Raw genomic sequence first — 21,311 nt, forward strand, 5'->3', positions numbered from 1 at the left:
TGCTTCTGGGAAAGAGAGCAATGGTTAGCCTTGACCGCCTATTAAAGAGCAGAGACATTAGTCTGCCAACCAAAATCCGTATAACTCGTGCTATGGTCTTTCCAGTTGTGATGTATGGATGCGAGAGTTGGACTGTGAAAAAGGCTGACCGCCGAAGAATTGACGCGTTTGAATTGTGGTGCTGGCGAAGACTCTTGAGAGTTCCTTGGACTGCCAGAAGATCAAATCAGTCAATATTGTCGACCATAAACCCTGACTGCTCATTGGAGGGTCAAATTCTAAAGTTAAAGCTCAGCTACTTTGGTCATCTGATGAGAAGAGAGGAGTCGTTGGAGAAAGATTTGATGTTGGGAAAGGTTGAGGGTCGCCGGAGAAGGCGTAGGCAGCGAACGCGATGGTTAGATGGCATCCTCGAGGCACTGCAGATGAAGTTATGTGATGTTAGGAAGATAGTGAGAGACCGGAAAGCGTGGCGTGACATGGTCAATAGGTTCACGAAGAGTCGGACACGACTGAACGACTGAACTGAACTGATACCAGGACAATGCACCCGTTCACAAGGCCCTATCTCTCAAGCAGTTTCTGACCAGCAAAAACATTTCTGGGATGGAGCAGCCTCCTTATTCACCAGATTTGGCTCCATGCGACTTTTTTTTTTATTTCCCAAAGTTAAATCTTGCTTAAAGGGAGCCCATTTTACCTCAGTTAAAGAGGTTCAGGCAAAAACGGGGAATCTCCTGAAGGACCTTCCAAAAACCTCGTTCCAGAACTGTTACCAGCAGTGGCAGCACCGAATGCAGAAGGTTGTGATGCTGAAGGCGAGTACTTTGAAGGTGATAATGTCACAGGAAACTGATTCTGTAAGTGCAATAATTTATTGGACCAGTCTCGTTGTTTTTTTGTGTTTTTTTTTGCGTGTCACACCTCGTATATTAGAGAGCCTCTGAAACTGTTCTTGGGGGAATATTCTGATGCAAGAAATCCATAGAATTGATCTTTCTGAGTATTCGAGTCATTTTAAAAGCTTTGCATCAAGCCTATAATTTGCTAATACGTTTTAAAAGTGCTCCTGGTGACGCCTCGCAACCGGTTAGGGCGGCACATGGGCCCCGTGCGCAAACCGCCCTGATGACGTCATCGGGGTATGCTGAGTGCAGCTATTCATTGGATGCTCCACCAGTGACGCGGGCAGGACGGGGCGTGGTATACCGTCGCAACTTCTCTTCATTCTTCTTGCATGCCGGCGTAGGCTGAGCTGATAGGAGGAGGAGCATTATTTTCTATATCACCAACATGATCGCTGCTAATGAAGCCAGCGTAAATATTTGTACGCTGCCGAGAGGACTGACGGGATACTTATACTCGTGTGCGATTTCTAGTTTTAGTACATATAGCCTTTTATGTGCCCTTTAAACTTAGTATGATTCCTAGCACTGGCCTACTTGTTTAGTCCACATCGGATAACGACGTGAGACGCAGTATCAAATGCCTTCAAGTCAAGAAATAAAGCAAGGCAAAGCCTATTCTCAAAACTATCAGTTATGTCATATTTGATGTATAGTGATGCTAACTCCGACGATCTTTGTTTTGAAAACCCATATTGCATGTCATTTATTACTCTATACTTTTGAAAACATTATAGAGCCTATTGTTGAGATAATTTAAACGCTTTGGAAAAAGCTGTAATACCGATATTGATCGATAGCTGTTTATTGCTTGTGCATCACCACCTTCAAAAACTGGACAAACGCGTGCTCTACAGTTTTTCCGTGAAGGGGTATTGCACAAAACGGAGGGGGTATAAAAAACTTTTTGTGATAATTACCCACTTAACAAAACGGATGATCAAAAGTTTAAATAAACGCGAAGATGGAAAGTAGGTAGCAGTGTTGTCACGGCCATTCTGTTCCTCTGCGGTAAGGAAGAAAAGGAGGCAGTGAAAAGTAGTGGTTCGAACACGTAGGCGCGAACCTCGAAAAGGGCTGCCCGTGTCATTGTCTGATTAGCTGCATCATTATGGATTCAGAAGTTCCTGAAGCGCATAAAACTTGTCATTCCGCGAATAAACTGTGCGGCAGCTTAAAATTGCGTGAGTGGTCATATAGCCGATAAAATATCTCAGTTTCAGTTTAGTCGTTCAGTCGTGTCCGACTCTTCGTGACCGTATGGACCATGTCACGCCACGCTTTCCGGTCTCTCACTATCTTCCTAACATCACATAACTTCACCTACAGTGCCTCGAGGATGCCATCTAACCAACGCGTTCGCTGCCTACCCCTTCTCCGGCGACCCTCAACCTTTCCCAACATCAAATCTTTCTCCAGCGACTCCTCTCTTCTCATCAGATGACCAAAGTAGCTGAGCTTTAACTTTAAAATTTGACCCTCCAATGAGCAGTCAGGGTTTATGGTCGACAATATCGACTGATTTGATCTTGTGGCAGTGCAAGGAACTCTCAAGAGTCTTCGCCAGCACCACAATTCAAACGCGTCAATTCTTCGGCGGTCAGCCTTTTTCACAGTCCAACTCTCGCATCCATACATCACAACTGGAAAGACCATAGCACGGGTTATACGGATCTTGGTTGGCAGACTAATGTCTCTGCTCTTTACTAGGTGGTCAAGGCTACCATTCATCAAAGAACAATCATATGCAGCTGCTTGTTCAGATAAGCGGGACGATGAACGTTTGTCAGGCACCTCTACTCACCCACGGATAATGCATGGGCATAACGTTTCTTACTATAAAATTAGGGCGCAACCAATGACCGATTGCAACGTTCACGTGATTTGCTGACAAGTGTGAATGAAGCGCTTGAACCGCGATTTGTTTCTTTTAGCTGACTCTGTTGCAGATATATGACCCTCGGAAAGCGCAGATATAAATTTGCTCCTGGAAGCCTGCTAGCAGATGACTGCTTGACGTAGACATTTCCAGCAGCCGTTCTTGTGCGTTTTTAAAGTCAATTTAGAAAAAAAAAAGCCACGTGAGCCCGACCCGGGCGCTGTTTTAATCAGTAGTCGGTTGATTTATAGGAAGGGAAAGGCGCGGTAACTGTCACTTGTTTTCTGTGGACACCTCAACCGCGCCGTAAGGGAAGGGAGGAAGGTGGGAGTGAAAGGGAAAGAGGGAAAGGGGAGCCGTAGTGGAGGACTACGGAGTAATTTCCATCATCTGGGGATCCTTAACGTGCGCTTAGATCGCACAGCACACGGACGCCACTTCGTTTCGCCTCCATCGAAACGCAGCCGCCGTGGTCGGGTTCGAACCCGGGAACTCCGGCACAGTAGTCGGGCGTCTTACCATTGTTGTTGTTGTTGTGGCTGTAGGAAGAAGGAAAAGAAAATGCACGGGCCAGCTACTGGCTGTGTAGCTGAGCCACCTCCGCTGCCTCGTGCGCACAGAAAAGAAAATAGAGAAGAAAAAGAAGAGGGAGAGAAAGACGCGTGCCGCAACAACAGCTGTCGTCCACCACCGAAGCAGTGGCGGGTGCAATGACGGCCTACAACAGATAAAAATTGGTGGCTGGCTAGCCCGCGCCACAAGCGGCGTTGACCTACCGCCCCAGCCCCGTAGAGCCAGGAACAGCCAACCTTCACCACCTCCCCGTCCCGTCTTACCATTGCACCACCCCGGCGGGGCCGTTAAAGATCCCCAGGTAGTCGAAATTACTCCGTAGCTTTCCACTACAGCTCCTCTTTCTCTCTTTCCACTTTCATTCCCACCTACCTCCCTTCCCTTACGGCGCGGTCAGTTGTCTACAGAGCAAGTGTGACAGTTATGCGCCTTTCCCTTCCTGTGAACCAATTATTATTATTATTAAAAGCCATGTCTTCATTTTCAGGCAGAACCTAAGCGTAGCCAAGCTAAACCACAGCTAATTTTTTCTCGTTTTCTCGATCGTTTCACAAGGAAGAAGTTCATTACGCAACCATAAGCTACTTATTTAAACATCACGAAGTCATAAAAAGCTTAGTCCCGGCTTTAAATCTGCATTTAGTCTGCATCAGTACATTCGGAAGGATGTAGAACGCGCGATTTCACCATGGAAAAAAAAGGCCTTTGTGGAGGGAAGAAAGTATAATATTAAATCTCGTCGCGCTCAACAGTTTACTGCACATGTATGACGAACATAAGGAGAACTAAGCAAATGGCGACGACACATGCATTCTTATTCAGAGTAATCGGAACGTGCACATACCTTAGTGACTTAAGTAAGCTCTTCAGGGGGGCTCATCAGGGCAGCGACAATGAACTAATTAAGGAAAGAACGCAATGAAAAACGAAGTAGCGGAACCTCATTCATTGAAAGGGGTGACGCGTTAGCCTAATTTGGGAAAAGTAAAAACGGGGACATGGTCTATGGGGAACGTAGGCAGGCAGTCGGGGAGGGAAGCGTGACATACAAGTGCGATCTTTTAGTGGTAAAGTTCATTCGTGGTGATGTTAATCGAATGTACGCGCGTATAGACATCAAAGACGGTCCTGAAGGTACAGGTTCAAAGGGAAAAAAGGGAGACGAAATGTGACGAAGCAACCTTGTAGTGACGTTTCAATTGGTCTCCCACTCACCGAAGAAACATGTATGCATTCTTCGTTCGACTTCCTTTTCTGCCAACAACCTCTCCTTCGATTTTTTGATGCATATAGAATACGGCAACAGCATTTGTTCGTCGCAATGGCTCACCTGTTCAATATTCCCGTTTCGCAGACTCGGCCGACCTGTTCGCGGCGCCTGCCGGTGTGCCCTGGCAAGCGATCTGCCGCAGCAAGATGTGCGTCAAGACCTTCTTCTTCGCCGCGGCCACCTTCCTGCTGGGCATGGTCTTTCTGGTCACCATGCGCCTGTCAATGCACGACCAGCGAGTCACCGTCGACTACGACCTGCCGCCCTCGCTGGACGGCTGGAAGGTGCAGGCGCTTTGTCAGGGGCCCCTGGACGTGCTCTTTTTCGTGCACACCGCCTCGGAGCACCATTCGCACCGCGTGTTCCTTCGCAACACCCTGGGCGACCCATTCGTCAGCGAGCAGCTCAACTCGGCACTCGTCTTCTTCGTGGGGCAATCCAAGAACCGCACCGTGCGCCAGGCTGTGCTCGAAGAGGCCCGCAGCGTCGGGGACCTGGTCGTGTTCCCGTTCATTGACACGTACCGCAACCTGACCTACAAGTTCGTCTACGGCCTCAAGTGGGCCTCCGACAACTGCCGCGACTCGGTTCGCTTCGTCGTCAAGATCGACGACGACGCGCTGGTCAACGTGTTCCTGCTCGCCGACTACCTCAAGAACGTCACCGACGACGGCAGCATCCACTGCCTCGCCTGGAAGCGCACGCCGGTGGTGCGCAACCGCAAGTCCAAATGGTTTGTCACGCGCCAAGAGTACCCGGCCCGCATGTACCCGACCTACTGCGGGGGCCTGGGCTTCATCCTGCCGGTCAGGACACTGCCCATGCTGTTCAACGCGTCGCGCCAGGCCACGTTCCTTTGGGTCGACGACGTCTACTCGACCGGCATACTGGCCAAGGTGGCCGGAGTGGGCCACGTGCAACTTCGCCAGTACTACGACCTCTATCCGAACGAGACGGCGCCTAGCGTCAAGCCCAAGATCATGTTCACCCATCTGGGAACGCCCAGCATCGTCGAGCAGCGGTACAGGCTTTGGGACGAGTTGATGCAGATGCACAATGTGACCTCCAGGACAGAAGGCTCTGGGGGTTAAGACTAGCGGCTTTGTAGTGTTCGTGATACGGCCGCAATGGCCATTTCTCGGTAGTTTTCTCCGAGAGCACAATGTCCTGCCAGCTAGTCTTGTGCGAACTCTATTTGTGGTGCTGTGTTGTGCATTAATGTCAGCACGACCCAAAGGACCATCCTTGGAAGGCCTCCTGTGCACAGTGATCTCTTACGAATCTGCAGTGTTGTGCAGGCAAGTCATACAGCTTCTACGACTAGTTCTGGGAGGGTTCGGCGAAAGCCGCGTCACAGAGACCTTCAGTGGACTATTTCATCGGTTAAATGCTGTGCTCTCACTTTCGTGCTGGTGAGAGAAGGAATCATGTGCGTGCCTATAGGTTACACATGGTGCCTGCTGTGCTGTGTGTTTGTGTGCATTAAGCAGGGTAGCAGAGAATTCTTGGCAAAAGGGAAGATCGGCAGAGTCGTTGACATACGTGGGCGAATTGTTCTTTTTTGTAAAAGCCACTCTGCGTATTTGTTCGGCGTATCGTCCGCTAAGTCACAGACAGGTTGTGAAAACTTTTCTGCGCTAGCACAGTGTGAAGTTGGTCCATCGAGTTAAAGCGCAATGGATGCTAAGTAATTATACATATCTGCGGGGTCATCAAAGCTAAGACTAAGAGCTATGACGCGCTGACTTTCGCAGCTTCCTGTCCATGCCTGGAAGCAATGATTGGAAAAAGCAGTGCCATCATAATGGGCACAGCGTAAAATTAAGTTGTTGTTTTTTTTGTGGAGCAAATGCGTGTACGCGTGCTTTCACCGCATCAAGACGCTTGGTGTAGTCGTGTATGGCGCATATCTTCACAGAAGGCTGTAGTCAGAACAATCAAACGGCGCTTTTACGAGGAGGCAAAGCCTCGCAAAGGTAATCAGTGTGAACGCAGTGTGGTTTTGCGTCATATTTTACGTGCACGCCGCAGGTCCAGCTATTTGTTATAAAAAGATCTCGTGTTTACACCGGGCACGTGTGACCGTTTAGTGTTTGGGAGCACTGCTAACAGCTGTCGCGTACATATTTATGCCGGTTAGCTTGTGCTCTTGTTTTATATAAGTGTTGTTTCGAACAGAGTTCGGAACACTTGCGGATCTCCATAAAAAAAACTCTTGACCCTCACGGTTTTTGCACTGATGTGGTCTCTGAACTGTACTGTTCGCGTATTCTTGGCCCTTTTCCTGTTGCGAAAAATCGATATTGCCAACAGGAGAATGACACAATGGACTGTTCCCTTTACAAAGATCGTTTTATATGAAACTGCCCTGGAAAAAATGGCCGATAGTGATTGTGTTATTCGTAAATCAAACACGCCCGGTGGCCAATGAGTGCTATGATGTTGCCGTGCGCAACTACGGGTCATAGACGGAGCAGAGGGCGCTGTTGGCAATGCGCGACCTGTGGTGCAGTGTTAGAACGCAAATTTGTTAAACGCATGACTATGCTAGACGTGGTTTTGTTCCAATGGCGTGCAGGGAGGGTTCGAGTATTAAAGCTTTGGCGATAGTATATATACTAAAAAAGAATATTTAACGTTTTGCTGTTGCGTGGCCACTTGCTGGCACTCAGGTTCCTACTGCATTAGAACCAGTAGCGAGTTCAGGGCTTTTCTCAGAGAAGACACCGGTGTAGTGCCCGGCTTCCTGCGCTAGCGTAGCCGCACTGCGCACTTTCGGTGGCTATTCACTATCAGGTTTAGCAGGTGGCAGTTGTGGCAACCCTGTATTGTAAAGATGCCACAACGTTGGGCGTTTCGAAGCTAAAAGCACACAAAAGATGTCTCCGACGCGTCGGCGCCGGTCTACCGGCATCCACCCTGCTGTGCGCCGTTCATTTGTCACACTGACGTCGTTTGCAATGCCGTCCAACCAGACCTCGGATTTCTCCGACGCCGGGTCATGATTCGCCGTAGGCCCTCTCTTTCCTTCCCCCTCTCCGATATTGCGTTGTGCGTGCATAGAGGACAGCTCCATGAGAGGGCTGGAGGGTGGCCGATCCTGGCCCTGATGGGACTGGGACAGGTAGGTCACCGCCGCTGCTACCGCAGTTTTATCTGTTGAAGGCCGTCTTGCACCCGCCACCGCTTCGGTGTTGACGACGGCTGTTGCGGCGCGCGTCTTTCTCTCCCTCTTCTTATTTCTTCTGTCCGCACGAGGCAGCGGAGGTGGCTCAGCTACAGAGCCAGTAGCAGGCCCGTGCATTTTCTTTTCCTTCTTCCTACAGCTACAACAACAGTAAAGCAGATTATTGGCGCGCACCATCCTGCTAAGAACTGTCAAATATGAGCGAAGGTTTCATTGGTTCCGGCCAATAACCTGTCCAACGGCTATAATTGCTGTCGCAGCGTGATTATGCGCACAGTTGGCTGCCGAATTTTTTTTTTTTCCTCTTACAGAAGCATCTCAGTTTGAAACAAAAAAAAAATTAAAACTTCGTGAAACTATTTTCTACCGTGTCAGGACGGTTTCAAATGTGATACGGCCATGTGTGGTATCAGCTTTGTTTCAGGCTTATTTTTGTTTCTGCTTTTGACCTTGCTTCGAAATTCTCACGCGATCACCTTTTAGTTTTTTAATGCGAATGCATTACTTCGCCATGTTCACAGATTTCTGTCCGCCAACCGCCTCAGCAAAATCGTGTCCGCAGCAGTTGTAATTGACAAGTAGTAGAGGTTAATGAGTGGTGTCAATCGATAGAGGGCAACGTAATGTGTCCGAAAAGATTATTCTAATAAGTTAATTAGGTATAATTAGAGGCAAAACATTTAAAGGCGAAAATGGTCTCATTAGTCAATGGCTTGGCGCCACATTTGAATGTATCAAATACTAAATTAGTTAATTAAATCGGTCAATTAGGGTGACGTCACGCAACCGGAAGTAGAGCCGAAAAAGGGCATAGGAAGGAATTGGCGCGCAATTTGAAAGTACCAAAGACTAAAATGAGTAAACAAGAAGTGAATTAAGCGTCTAGAAGCAACCAACAGCAGTATCCGTGCTTTCGCATTACTCCAATGCAGATTCTGCAGTGCTCTCCGTTTTTCTCCGTTGCGAATAACTACCACAACCTCCGTACCCCGATTACTGCCTAAACATGGCCACTTGGCGTTGACGTTCCCCGCTGCTCTGGCGCCAATAACAAAGCAAAACTGTGAGAATGATGTTGCATTTTGTTTGACGCTGGTCTTCTATTCTACAGAAAAATCCGAAATAACAGCTATCCTCTCTCTTTTCCTGAATTGGAAGGTTTCACATCCCGAAGCGACGCATAGACCAGAGCAGGGGTATAGTGCCTAGAAGGTTTATTTGCACTATATATAGCAGGGGTATTGCTATAATTGCACCGCATTAAGAAATTATCTCTCAGGGGCCAGGAGCCAGAAAAATAGAAGTATAGAAAAAATAAGCAAGGAAATAAAATAAATAATGACAAACTGATAAAAATTAACCAAACATCTCGTCTTTTTTTACCGCAGCATCCCAATTTCGTGGGAAAGAGGCGCTTGCTCGGTTCAGCCAAAATTCTGGACTGTACACCCGCTTCAGGGTGTATCGGGGAGAGTTAATCAAGGGGTGTGGCAGCCAACACCCCGTTCCCCTGCAGGATAAACGTACAGCAGGAGATGAGATTGTTCGGCTCCTCGCTCTTGAGGGAAGCTCACATCCATCCTAAGTTCACGCAGATTAAGAGGCTATAGCGCCTGTTCATTTTCACAGAGAACGGGACGAAGCCTTTCCGTTGATTCGAAAATGAGTCTGATGGTTAAGCCGGCTCATGTAACTGGCACATGATTTCTGAACAAAGGTTAAACGAAATGTTCAGGGCAGACAAGGCGCATGTCGTCCACGTGATTGAGACCCTTTGGTTAGGGAGACGCCGTATAAGGGCTGTGGCATTATTTAGTACCCGTCAGGTTCGTTAGCGTGCAACGACATCGCACAGTAAACGGTACACGGCCGCTAGGTTTCACCTCTCCATAGAAATGCATGCGTAGCAACCGGAATTGAAATCTGGTTCCTTAGATCAGTAGCCGACCGCCCTGACCACTGAGCCACTGCGGCGGGTACGGTTCTTGTGGTTCGATAACACTGACGGAGAAGCGTACTAATGAACTTCTGCGAGATGCATCCGGTGTGTCCTACTTTCTTAATGCACCTCAGCGCAACAAACTCTCGTCCTCGGACGCCAAAAGATTGCTGCACGTGCACAGGCTATAGTGCTTAGAAGTGGAACTGTAGTTAGGCCCAAGAAACGGATTAACGCGACACAGCGTTCCCCCCGTGTTGCGTCGAAAGCGGCCCTATAAAAGCAGTCACAGCTTTCTCATAGTGACATATACTCCACTTCTGGACTTTTTTTTTATATATATATATAACAATGAGCGAAAAAAACTGGCGTGAGTGAACGCCACGAGCACGGAAAACACGCGTCCATGCCAGCTGCATGTCTAATATAAGACGGAAGCAGCACGAGGCAAGCATTTCTGCCGTGATCCTGCTCCGCCTATATAATGCCAAAAGCAGCTGTCAGGAGCACCTCTGACGCCGGAGGAATGGGATCAGTTGCCTCACAAGGAAAAATCTTAGCACAACAAGAACTGAAGTGCAAGCAGAACTATTCGGAAATTCGGCGAGAATCCCACCCACTCTCGAATTTCTCTCGCTCTCGAGATTTATACTCCGCCGGCATTTGACAGGAACGTGGCGCTGTCATCAGGGTACGATATGCGCATTCGTACTGACGCTCGCGCGGTAGCGGTAGCCCTAAACTAAAATTAGGCACGTTCCGTCGTGCTTGCTGCACATGCAACCACAGGAGATGTTTGGCCCGTGTGGCACGCCTTGAAATATATATGGCTCACAGCAGCCATTCCATAGTTCCCATACCCTCTACGCCATCCTCGATGCCGTTCGCTAAAGTAATAGGCGGAGATCATGGAGGAAGGAAAGAACTTAGGAGAGGCCCTGTCGTCATTTTTTTTTTAAGCCGGCGTGGCCGAGCCGCGACCGGATGCGTCAACGTCTCTCACGTACATAGGGCGCTTAGCAACGCTGTTGCTAGTGGCCCGAGTTTTCATAGTAACAGCGTCGCCATTGCTAATGGCCCGACTTGGCTAACCCTCAATTTTGACGTCACTTCTGCCACATTTTCTCCAATGCATTGGGAATGACAACGGCCTCTCCTAAGTTGTTTACTTCGTCCATGGCGGAGATTAATTTGCAGGAACTGAGTAACAACACATACCGGAAAACCCACCTTGCAAGTATTCTACCTTTAGCTTGCGGCGCGTGGCTTTGAAGAAAGGGTGTGTCCAAGGTGGGGCGTGAGAGGGATAGAACGAGTCAATTACCTTGCAGCCTCAGCCGCTATCTATAGCTCCAAAACGTCCGCAGAGAAAATGACAAAACAGAGCGTCGTTATGAATGGCGTTCGCGTATGTACAGCCTTCGTCAAAAGGTAGAGCCCAGAGGGCCGGTCTCTTCTGAACCGTGTAGTGGCGCTAATTTAGTATTAGTGGAGGTTCTTTCCATTGGAGAGGGTGGGAAAAATCTTACCATCAAGAGATTCGGCACACTGCAAGTGCGTTACAAGTCGCACAAAGTGGTTCAGAACCAGACCCCACTCCACAATTTTGACAAAAACGGCACGTCGGTGCCGTTAGCGTCCGCTTGAAGAGGCATTGAAAGGGGGTTCATTGCAATGATAAATTAAGGAAAGTCGCGCTGATATCAATATTTAAAATTTTCGATGTAGTTCTAGCACAGGAAATATTGGCGAGCAGAAGCTGGATCGCTTTATCAACTCGTATGAAGGCCAAGCGAGAAACACACATTGTACAGCACTCTGACCATGAAAATGTCACCAGCGAGTCTGCCCCAACGCCACGGCTAGGAAACAAATTGGAGAGAGTGAAAGGGAGACGCGCGCAGTATCCCGCAGTGCCGGCCCACCAATGACAACCTTCCGCTGCGGACGTCACGAACGCTAGACGGTCATATGCATTGATTCGGTCGAACGAAACCGGGAATCTTCGAACATTTCTCGCGAACTATCATATCACTTTTCAAGACTTTTACGCGGCGTGCACGCTCAGTGCTTTTTTTCCCTACGACGCAGGCATTTAACGGCCACTTTTTGAAAAGCCTTTCAAGGACCCTTTGAACCACTGGCTCGCACTGCTTGTAAAAAAAAGGGCTTTTACGAAGCTGTCCTTGAAGCGTAGGTCTGTATAACCTCAGCGCATGCAATACAGCGCTTCGAGAAATGTCTTCATTCGGGCACATGGAACTTGTTTAACCCACCCCTTTTGACGTTGCTCTCTATCGCTTTTTATTTGCGAAGTGGGGGGGGGGGGGGGGGGGGGGGAATGTGCCGCGTACACGATCATCCAGAGTGGATTATTTGCAACCTGCGATTAGTCGTTGCTCGATGGAGACTAAAATTGCTCTTTAAGTATAGCAGTTAATTCGGACCAGCTAAGTAATTAGTAGAGGGCGGTGTGAGAAAACTGCTTCTGCGAACCGGAAAAGCCCTTGCGCGTCTTCTGGAGTCGGCGGCGAGGTTCGAGACCACCATGTCCTGGATAGTCACCCTATCTTGGACACCGCTCAAGCAGCTGCTGTTGCGCAAGATGTTAAAAGCGTGTGCTGAACTAATAGTACTAGAAGAATTATTAACAAACGCTCGGTCGCTAGCGACGTCTCAAATGCAAGCTTCCTTGTCTCAAATGATAATTTGCTTTCGCAAGAGGCGCTCGGCGGACCGCCGGCGGCAAACCACATTGAAGCTAGAAGTGGGTGACGCTCAACAAGCTCTCGTTTTTAATGCTTCTGCCTATTTTTTCACATCAGTAAAAAAGAATGCGACGACAAAGATACGACAATGGGTTTGTTAGCCTTGAGGGAGTGATGAGAGGAGCGTGTTGCTGCCCTCTACAGCCCCTCCCCGGCTCCGTTAATTCGTCTCAAAGAATTAAAGAATTACTGCACGATAACATATTGACAAATTTTCAAAGAGAGCTAAAAATGGTGCACCTGGTTCATAAGCAATTTATACGGCCCATCAAGAGCTAGCTATGCCATTTGTACCACCTAGTCCATTCCTACAATGTTGCAATTGTTGTCTCCAAGGATAGTTTCTCAAGATTTTCAGAAATTTTGACAGTGCAGAGCCAGTTCACTAAGCTCTCGGCAACAGTCTGGTTGCCGTTATGAATTAAGCATGCATATGTGTTCCAAGCTTGGCAGTGCATTTAAGTTATTCGCTGTATCATTATTTGTTGGTCTTGCCATGAAAGCTACAGCTGTGAGCCAATGGCTTTCAGAAGCGAGTTCTGTCGAGCCAACAATTAATGTAATCCTGGGGCCCTGTCATCAGTGTCCTAACTACCTAACACCACAAATGTTCGAGACAGAGTATAAAATGTATAGCTGTGCCTTGTCCGTTGTCTTTCTGCATTGCCACATATTAATGGTTGTTACAAACATGGCACTTTGTTCGATTGCATCTATAGGGCTCCCGTTTTGAATTGGTACTTTGGTCTACGAAGTACAACATTGCTGCTTAATAAATGGAGTCAATGTGGCCCCACCTAATGTGTGCGTATGTGGGCAGTGCAGCTTTCAATTGGAGAAACCCGCTTTTGGCATTCACCATTTAAGGAAGCTGTATGAACAGGCATTGCTATCATGTAAACTGCAAAAACATGCTACTCATGCCTGCAGACTGATGCTGCAGCAACAACCTCCAGGTCACATTCCTGGAGCTATATTAGTTTCAAGTGTGTGTGTGTAAACATGTGCAACTCAGTGGATAAAAAGCTATTTTGCTTCCAAGGTCTGACATGACAATGAACTGCACCTTAAGTCAATGCATCAGTAAGGCAGTTAGGCCAGATTATCAAAAGCAAAGTTAGGAAGTCATATCAGTACAGCCCCAGCACTTGCACATTGAGGTCAACTGTACTGAACACTGTTTTTACAGCAGTCAATAAAGAAGAAAAACCAAGTCAAAAGGGATGAAACAGGGTAGAAAACTGTACATATGATGTATTTATAATTTATAGCTTTAACTTGTGACTTATATGAGATGAAAAAAAAGAGTGTTTTCTGTGCATATGGACATGGTTTGTGATCCGCTGCCACCAGCCTCAAAGCTCGTCGCTGTGCGTGAACTCTGGAAGTGCTGGCTCTTCGGTCTCTTCCGGTGCCAGCGCCCCTGAAACCAGGAATGGAAATCTTGTTTTCAGTGCTTGCCGCATTTTCACATGGAGACCAGCTAGCATCCATGTGCACTAACTGCCCTGAAGCCTGGTGTGTGTACTATGCCTGTTCAAGCCTGACCAACTTCGGCCTTAAGACAAAAAAGTCAATGCACCTAACTAGGCCTATCCCTGCCAAGCTAGGCCTAACGATAGAAACATTGTTTAAAGAAAGTTGGAACTCTTACGCCTGTCTAAGCATAAGCACTGAGTTGCACCACATAGACCAGCTCGCTGTTGTCAGATGCCTGGTGCCACTCGTTCATGCGCCATTAGGTTCTGACTAGCACGTGGCATCGGAGTTCCCGAACTTATCATGTACCCACTCAGCAGAGCTTAAAAGTGTACAGTCAACCTGTAAAAAACTGAGTAATTCTAAACAGTCTTCTTTGATTTGGTTTGCAAACCACAACAGCAGCTAATTAAGACAAGCGTCTCGCTGCAGTGGACGACAGCAAACAGCAGAAAACGTTTGCAGCTGGAATCACGAATTCAGCCCGCAGTTTGTGGGAAAAAGCTCCCCCATTCTTTTTTTTAAACCTCAGAGCTTGTGTGAGATTTAAAAGCACAATGGAAGAAAGAACAGAGGTATGATGCAACCTGCATGTTTATTTTAAAAACCCCATTCCCATCACAATGCCTACAGTGCAGAGAAGTCACTCACGACAAGCAGTCCTCGAAATGCAACACTGCATGAGAATGTGTGCGTACTCTAAAAACATGCACTCTCAAAGTCGTGACTAGAAAAAGAGCAACAAGTTCCTACTATTTTAGCAGCAAAAAGTGCAGCGATCTGGAATCGCTTGACCACAGAAGCAGCTGCATCTAGTCCTACAACAAAATATCTGGACATATTGTCCCCGAAATATGTTGTTATTGCAGTAGACAAATCTCTGCAGGTTGTGAAGTTTCTACACTTGGTGTGTTTAAGCAGTTGTGGATTAGTGTGCTGAGGCATTTTGACAGCGTGAATGCATTCACTTCAGCACGAACTATGTCCATCAAGTTTGTTGTTTAAGAACACCTGGTCAATAAAGAAAAAGTGAAGCCTAAACACTGTCTACATTCAATGCCTTTGAATGGCTACTTGTGGCCAGCAAATGTTCCTCACGTCAGCCACTGGTGATGTTCATAATATGGGCCCAAGGATCGGAAACTAAGGAGTCCATAGTCATTTTCTCTATGTGCGATCGGAATGAGTCATTAGAAGGGAAAGTTGCAAAAAGTTGAGGTCACTTAACTCAGTCTTTACGGGTATGATGTGACACCATTATTGGCTCCAGTTTGTCAGCTCCCATAACAAATCCTTGTTAGTGTACATGCACTGTGCTACGCAATCGCTTAATCACTTTAATCTGTGTCTCTATTCTCTCACACACCCATTAGCATACAGTCTTAAGCCCCACGTTGTGTGAAAGACCACCCGACCTAGATCTAACACCCCACTTCAACTAAGTCATACAAACATGCCTGCATGGACTAGTGGTAACAGGTCTGACTCTAAATCCAAGGATCACAGGTTAAATTTCCTCTTAACCCTTTCTCATCAAAGGAGGTTTCAGAGTTGGCAGCTCCTGCCCAACTAGGCCATCGTAAGGAACAAAACCACAGAAACACAAGGACAAAGTACAGCCCTATGTTGTCATATTGCCTCTGTCCTGTCATTTCCGTGGTATTGTTCCCCACTGTGTCCCACCAACAGGCCTACAACCACACTCTAATTAAACTGAGCCATGTCATGTGGTTTCAAGTGATCATACAACCTGCCAACCAGTCCACACCTGAGCACGTCACCTGCTACCTAGCACCTGCCAGAGGCAAGCTCCCGATTTTTCGCTCACAATGCCGATGCAGGCTTTTTCGGAGAATGGGGCCTTCAATGCCATCACATTAATGTTGCCTGCTCTGTACAAGTTAACAACAAAATAATAAACTATCACTGTGTAGCATGGTGCCCAACTGGAATGCATGTTAGTTCCATGTTGTTTTCTTTACGATTACGATGCCCGTAGTCTTTGTCCTTTGTACAGATTTCACAGATATTTGTCAGCCAGACACTTTGACATACATCACAGACAATTGAACACAGTACGATGAAATGACAGTAAGAATGATTATGTTAAATGAGACAAACACACCCTGGATATCTCCTGCGGACACTGCATTTATAAAAGGACTGCTGCTTCAAAATGTTTTTTTCTTGCAAAAAAAGTCAATTCAGTATCACATAAAACATAGCTGCCAAAATCAGCAAATTTTTCAGAGATAAATCTGCGTATATAGCTTGTGCAAATCACCTCTCGAAGCAGCAACCACTTTCACAAGTAAAACACCACAAACAAGAAGATAGCAGGGAGACAAACGGGCACAGAAATGAAAACAAATGTGAAACATTTAGTGATTGCACACAAACCCCCCTCACTCGTTTTAGTTCAACAATGATGCGAGTGCTTGTGACTTTCAAAAACCAGGAGTCCTGCAGTGTAAAGCACGAGCAGTGTTCCAATGTACAGCACCCTACTCCTGCCCACCCCCAAAACTCAACAGTGTCGTCCTTGCGGCATGCGCACAGTTGGAGCCTTGTGAAATCAAATTAAAGTTGATAAAAAACATAAGCAGGCAAGGAAACCACGGCCAGTCACCACGACATCACATTTCTGATGGTTGATGTGAGGGTGTGGTCTTTCCAATTGGACAGGGTGTACTCAGAGAAGCCAATGTACACTGCGACGCACAGCCCAATGGCACTGGCGACCGACACGCTCCTCTTGAATATGATCAGCGTTGCTACGCAGAGGCCGAAGTAAGTGGCGTAGCGTGCCAGCAAGATGTGCAGCTCTCGCCACTTCTCGCCATTGTCTGGGACAGGAGGGGAGATATGCCACATACATGGTTGGTTGGCCGGGCATGGACATAGCCTCTGCCCAAAGCAACCAGGCTGCATTTTGCTTCTCATACCCATACCAGGGCACTTAAAATATTTACAAGGTAAAGTGAACCTCTGTCCTTACCTATTTTAGATTATTTGATCTTTAGAAAAGGTATTCCGGCTCCATGATATGAATAAAAAGCAAATCAAGCAACTTGGTAGCCTCTGGCACAGTGGCGTAATTCCGTCTCCTCAACGGTAGGGTCCTGCAACTTCTTTCTCCTCAGTGGTTGCCTCTGAGCGCATTAAACGGCGGTTGTTACCGAGAGGTGTCTCTGAACGCAACCTAAAAGTAACGCACACTCACTGAAGGCAGGAAATGATTACGGTGAAGGTAATTCAATAGTGTTACCGTTGTCATGCTGTGACCTCATAGCTCTGTTCAGGGCTGGCTTTGCAGCTATTAAAAATTAAAAACATCCAATACTGCAGCTTAAAGGGGAACATCCCCCAGGAAGGACCTTGACATCTTATTTTAAGGTTGCGGTTAAAAAAAAATTAGAAAAAAATTGCACTTCAAAGATTCGAACAGATTTTTATTCGCTCAGTGCGAAGGTAAGCACTGTCAATCTGTTGCACCACTGAAGCAACGGGTACGGCAGACTTTAAATGCGCTCTTATTCATTTTTACAATATTTCCACTATCTGTTGCCATGTGACGCTGCTCAGAGGACCCTACCGTTGAAAGAACGGAATCACGCGGCACAGTGTTGCAAACTAAGAGAAAGGCCATTCAGACAGAGCAGATATTCAGTGGCGGGTTTTTCTGCAAGCCCCATGCTTGGCGGTGTGCTTTGTGCATACTGCCAGGTATAAATCTTGAACTTCCGCAAATCATGTACTGCTTTCTACCACTGAAGAGACAAAATGCCTGGCTGGTTTTACTATTCATTCTCCTGCCATTTTTGTGATAGATATATTTGCTCTCGGCTTTGTGGAACTCATATTCCCATAAACCAGACAGGTACTGACACTCAACAAGATATTCACTTATCACATTAATCGCTTAAGTGAAAGCAGGCACAAAGTAAGCACGCAGCACTATGGATAAACAATAAACCAGCACATATCTGTATCACTGTGCCTAACCACTACCAGACAAACAAAATTACGAAGGTGCAAGAATGATTTAAAAATCTAAAACAACTACTAACAAAATAATTAATTTCTTCCTAAATGCACTAGTACTCAACTAAAATACTGTAACAAACTTGCCAGCACTAGTAGTGCCATCAACTCAGTTCAATGCAAGACAAACAGCTCTCACCAGCCATCGATTCATCCACACCTAGCAGCTACCATTATCTCTTTGCTGATTTCCCAAACATATCCGTCCGCATACTATAGATGTTTGGCCCTGCCTAGACTAGTATTAAGCTTCCCTTCCTTTCTGTACCCACCCTAGAAACCACTAGTAACTATCCCCTCTTCACGTTAGATGTGAGTTTCGTTACCTACACACGCACTGAAATATGCATGCTCACAAAACTTACCATCTGGGAGGTACTCTAAGTGCAAGAAACCAAAGAGGAAAGAAGAAAAGAGCACAATGAACACAGGTGCAAAGCAGTGCAAATGAAAACACAGAAAGACCATTAGGCATGCATTACAAATATTTGCACAAGATAGGGTGCATGCACAGTGCACAGCTGGCCTGCCACAAGACACAAGGAAAATGCAAAATGCACACTGGTCAAGCAGGTAGGTAAGAGAAAAATGATGCTCATTCTCCAAGTACCCATACCTTAATTTTAATAAGATCGTTCTACTGATGTGGCTTCAGTGCAATGAAAGCAGGTTAGGCTTAGCAAAGCAAGGCATATGCGCAATATATTTTTTGCTTCTACGGCTTCTATTGAATTACGTTACAATCCTTCTTGTAAACACTAGAAGGCATTTACAATGCCATCACCACTATGCAGCAGCAGCAGCACTCATTCATGAATGCAGAAACCTTCATTATAGTACTACGAAAGCAACAAGGTAATAGTATCCCCTTCGGGCACCATGTCTCTGTATGGGGATGGGAACTTTGTTCGGCCTGCTGTGCAAAAAGGCAATGAAAAACACCGTTTTGAATGTTTCAAAACACGCGACCTTAGCCACTTTATTGGACAACTAGCGCCACCTCATGCAAAGTGTAAAAGAAATCCTGGCTGAAAAGAGCGGCAAAAATGGACACGGCTATGTTCTACGGAGCTAACAGTAATTGCTTCCTGTTTTTGTCACTTTGGAAAGAATCCGCGATGAGCAAAATGTTAGCATTTTTTATCGGTAGAAGGGCCCGTGACTGTGAAATAATGGCTATCATCCTTGTTACAAGCATATTCAGCCTTGTATGCACTTTCCAATGTTAGCGTCCCTATTCAGGGGACAGGGCGCCTCAAAGCCTTCTCTGCCGGCACAGTCTTCTTTTCTGAATGTTCGGCGTTACTTTCTTACTTTGTGCGCCCTGCTCTGCATAAAAGGCAATAAAAGTGCCGTTTTGGATGTTTCAAAACACGCCAAACTCGACAAGTCAACAAGCACGACTTCCTTTTGTCACTGCACCCTTTTTTGGACAAGAACAAGAAAGTGGCCGGTGAGGGTAATTTCTCACTTTCTTCCTTTTGCACTGTGCAACAGGTGGATAGAGTATCTTTCAAATGCAAGTGCTGAGAAGCTTGCACAGGAAAGTATTTTGGACATGACGGCCACTTCAAAAATAGCGCGGTCAGCCAAAGTAGTGAATACCCAGAGCCTGTTGCGATGAAGGCTAGACACTGAACTCGAGAACGCTGCCGCCGTGGAGGATGCACAGTGAAGTGTTGGTTTCATTGTCAAAAGGGCCGCGTCTTTTTGTGCATGCCTGCTTAGAGCAATTGCTTTTACCTTTTTCCACAATAAGTATACTCCGAAGTGATCAATTTAATTAAGAAATCAAGCAATAATCTGTTAACCATCTTTTGTGCCTGATATCTTGCCAAGGACACTATCACGTGTTCTGCTAGTAGCATGCAATAATTTCTGTATTGAGCCGCCCTGCCCTGAATGGGGACGTTGCAAAAAAAAAAATCAAATTTTTCTTTCAGTTTCTTGAGGACATGTGATTTGCAGCGTGGAGAACCGAAAATGGCCCTCGATAATTTTTGTATTGCAAAGATTTTTTTCGTGCCTGAAGAGAATATTTAGCTTCTGCAACTTCCTCTTGTGGGTTATTCAACTTGTATATAAGCAAGGTACATCATAGGACTCTGAGATGGCGTACACAAATCCTGTAACCTAACTTCTGGTCCTCAAATGCGAAAGTAACACTGATATATATATAAAAAGCACTTCGCCACTGATGGCTTGCAGCTACTCTTGAAGGAGTGCTAATCATATCTGACGCCATCCCAAGGATGGTAGCACAATAGTATGCGGGGAAAGTGGATGAGGCGCTCCGAAAGTGTTGTGTAGACATCGAAGTTTGATACACCGTAGGATTTTTTTTGCTCCAGCAAACTTAACTCGAAAGTGCTTCTCAGGAACCCTTGCCATTGTTGTGCAAAAGTGGCCAACCCGGCAGCAGTCCCGATAGGCTGGCATTTCAAGCATAGTATTTATTTCTACAATTACACTTCTTTTCTCTTGTTACCTTTCTGAAAATTTTATGGGTGCATATGCTACACAGGGTAATTACATTGGCAGAAATTCATATTTTGACAAAAATAAAAGGGTGGATTTTTGGTAATGCTAGCACATTCACCATGAAAATAAATAAGATAGTATGTTGGTGGAGAAGAGAATGAATATTCTGAGGAAATAGTAATGTCTTCACAAAGAATAGAAATGGAAGAGGCTGAGGTTTCACTTACCCTCTCCCTCATCATCGTCTAAAGGTGGTGAAAAGAGTGGTAGCAACATGCAGTCAGTGCAAGGGGAAAAAGAAACGGTGCATAAAAGCAAGCAGAAAGTGCACAATAACAGCCTGTGTGCTCACAGTCAAACCTCAGCTGAACAAGACATCTGGCTCAATGCGTCTCCAAGACACAAGGAGGAAAGCCAGCCTCTGAGGTCAAAAAATGCCAAAATGTTTCGCAATTAAAGACACTGGTTATTTCTTCTATTTTGGTTGCCGTTTTGTTCCTTACCTTGTAAAGCAGTATATGCGCTGCATACTATCAGGCAATAACATTTAAGAGGGCTCAATATCTGACCTTTTCTTGTGTTTTGTCAAGACATTTCAAAGTAATCAAATTGCCTGTCTCATCTAATTATTTCATACATCTTGCGAAATAATTAGACTGAGGTCCAACTGCGACACACATTATCACAGAAAAAGGCTAAACGTAAGAACGTTTCCATGCAGCATTCAAACAAAATGGATGTGCAAAGAATATCCACGGTACCTTCATCAGATGCATCTGTGGAGGA

General features: G+C 46.3%; 2 protein-coding genes across 7 annotated transcripts in view; one reads left to right on the plus strand and one right to left on the minus strand.

The window, feature by feature from the left end:
• The window catches only part of LOC146180358 (beta-1,3-galactosyltransferase 5-like), a 277,397-nt gene extending 265,359 nt beyond the window's left edge, over positions 1-12,038 (plus strand). For all 3 annotated transcript variants that reach the window (XM_084579552.1, XM_084579553.1, XM_084579551.1), the window contains one exon: positions 4,712-12,038. In XM_084579552.1, the coding sequence (XP_084435678.1) occupies positions 4,712-5,718 (1,007 nt within the window). In that variant the 3' untranslated portion in view covers positions 5,719-12,038. The remainder of the gene's footprint in view (positions 1-4,711) is intronic.
• A 1,717-nt stretch (positions 12,039-13,755) lies between these two features.
• Creld (Cysteine rich with EGF like domains) overlaps positions 13,756-21,311 on the minus strand; it is a 41,086-nt gene continuing 33,530 nt past the window's right edge. Inside the window, exons 10-13 of one of the 4 annotated variants that reach the window (XM_084579557.1) lie at positions 21,287-21,301; positions 20,753-20,770; positions 18,410-18,424; positions 14,472-16,846 (exon numbers count right to left, since the gene is read on the minus strand). In XM_084579557.1, the coding sequence (XP_084435683.1) occupies positions 16,626-16,846; positions 18,410-18,424; positions 20,753-20,770; positions 21,287-21,301 (269 nt within the window). In that variant the 3' untranslated portion in view covers positions 14,472-16,625. Of the gene's footprint in view, positions 13,945-14,471; positions 16,847-18,409; positions 18,425-20,752; positions 20,771-21,286; positions 21,302-21,311 lie in introns of those variants that run through there. The other 3 variants (XM_084579555.1, XM_084579556.1, XM_084579554.1) reach the window with 3 other exon arrangements.

Source organism: Amblyomma maculatum, chromosome 9 (genome assembly GCF_055883805.1).
Source record: "Amblyomma maculatum isolate TAMU_Amacu chromosome 9, ASM5588380v1, whole genome shotgun sequence".
Classification (NCBI taxonomy): domain Eukaryota; kingdom Metazoa; phylum Arthropoda; class Arachnida; order Ixodida; family Ixodidae; genus Amblyomma; species Amblyomma maculatum.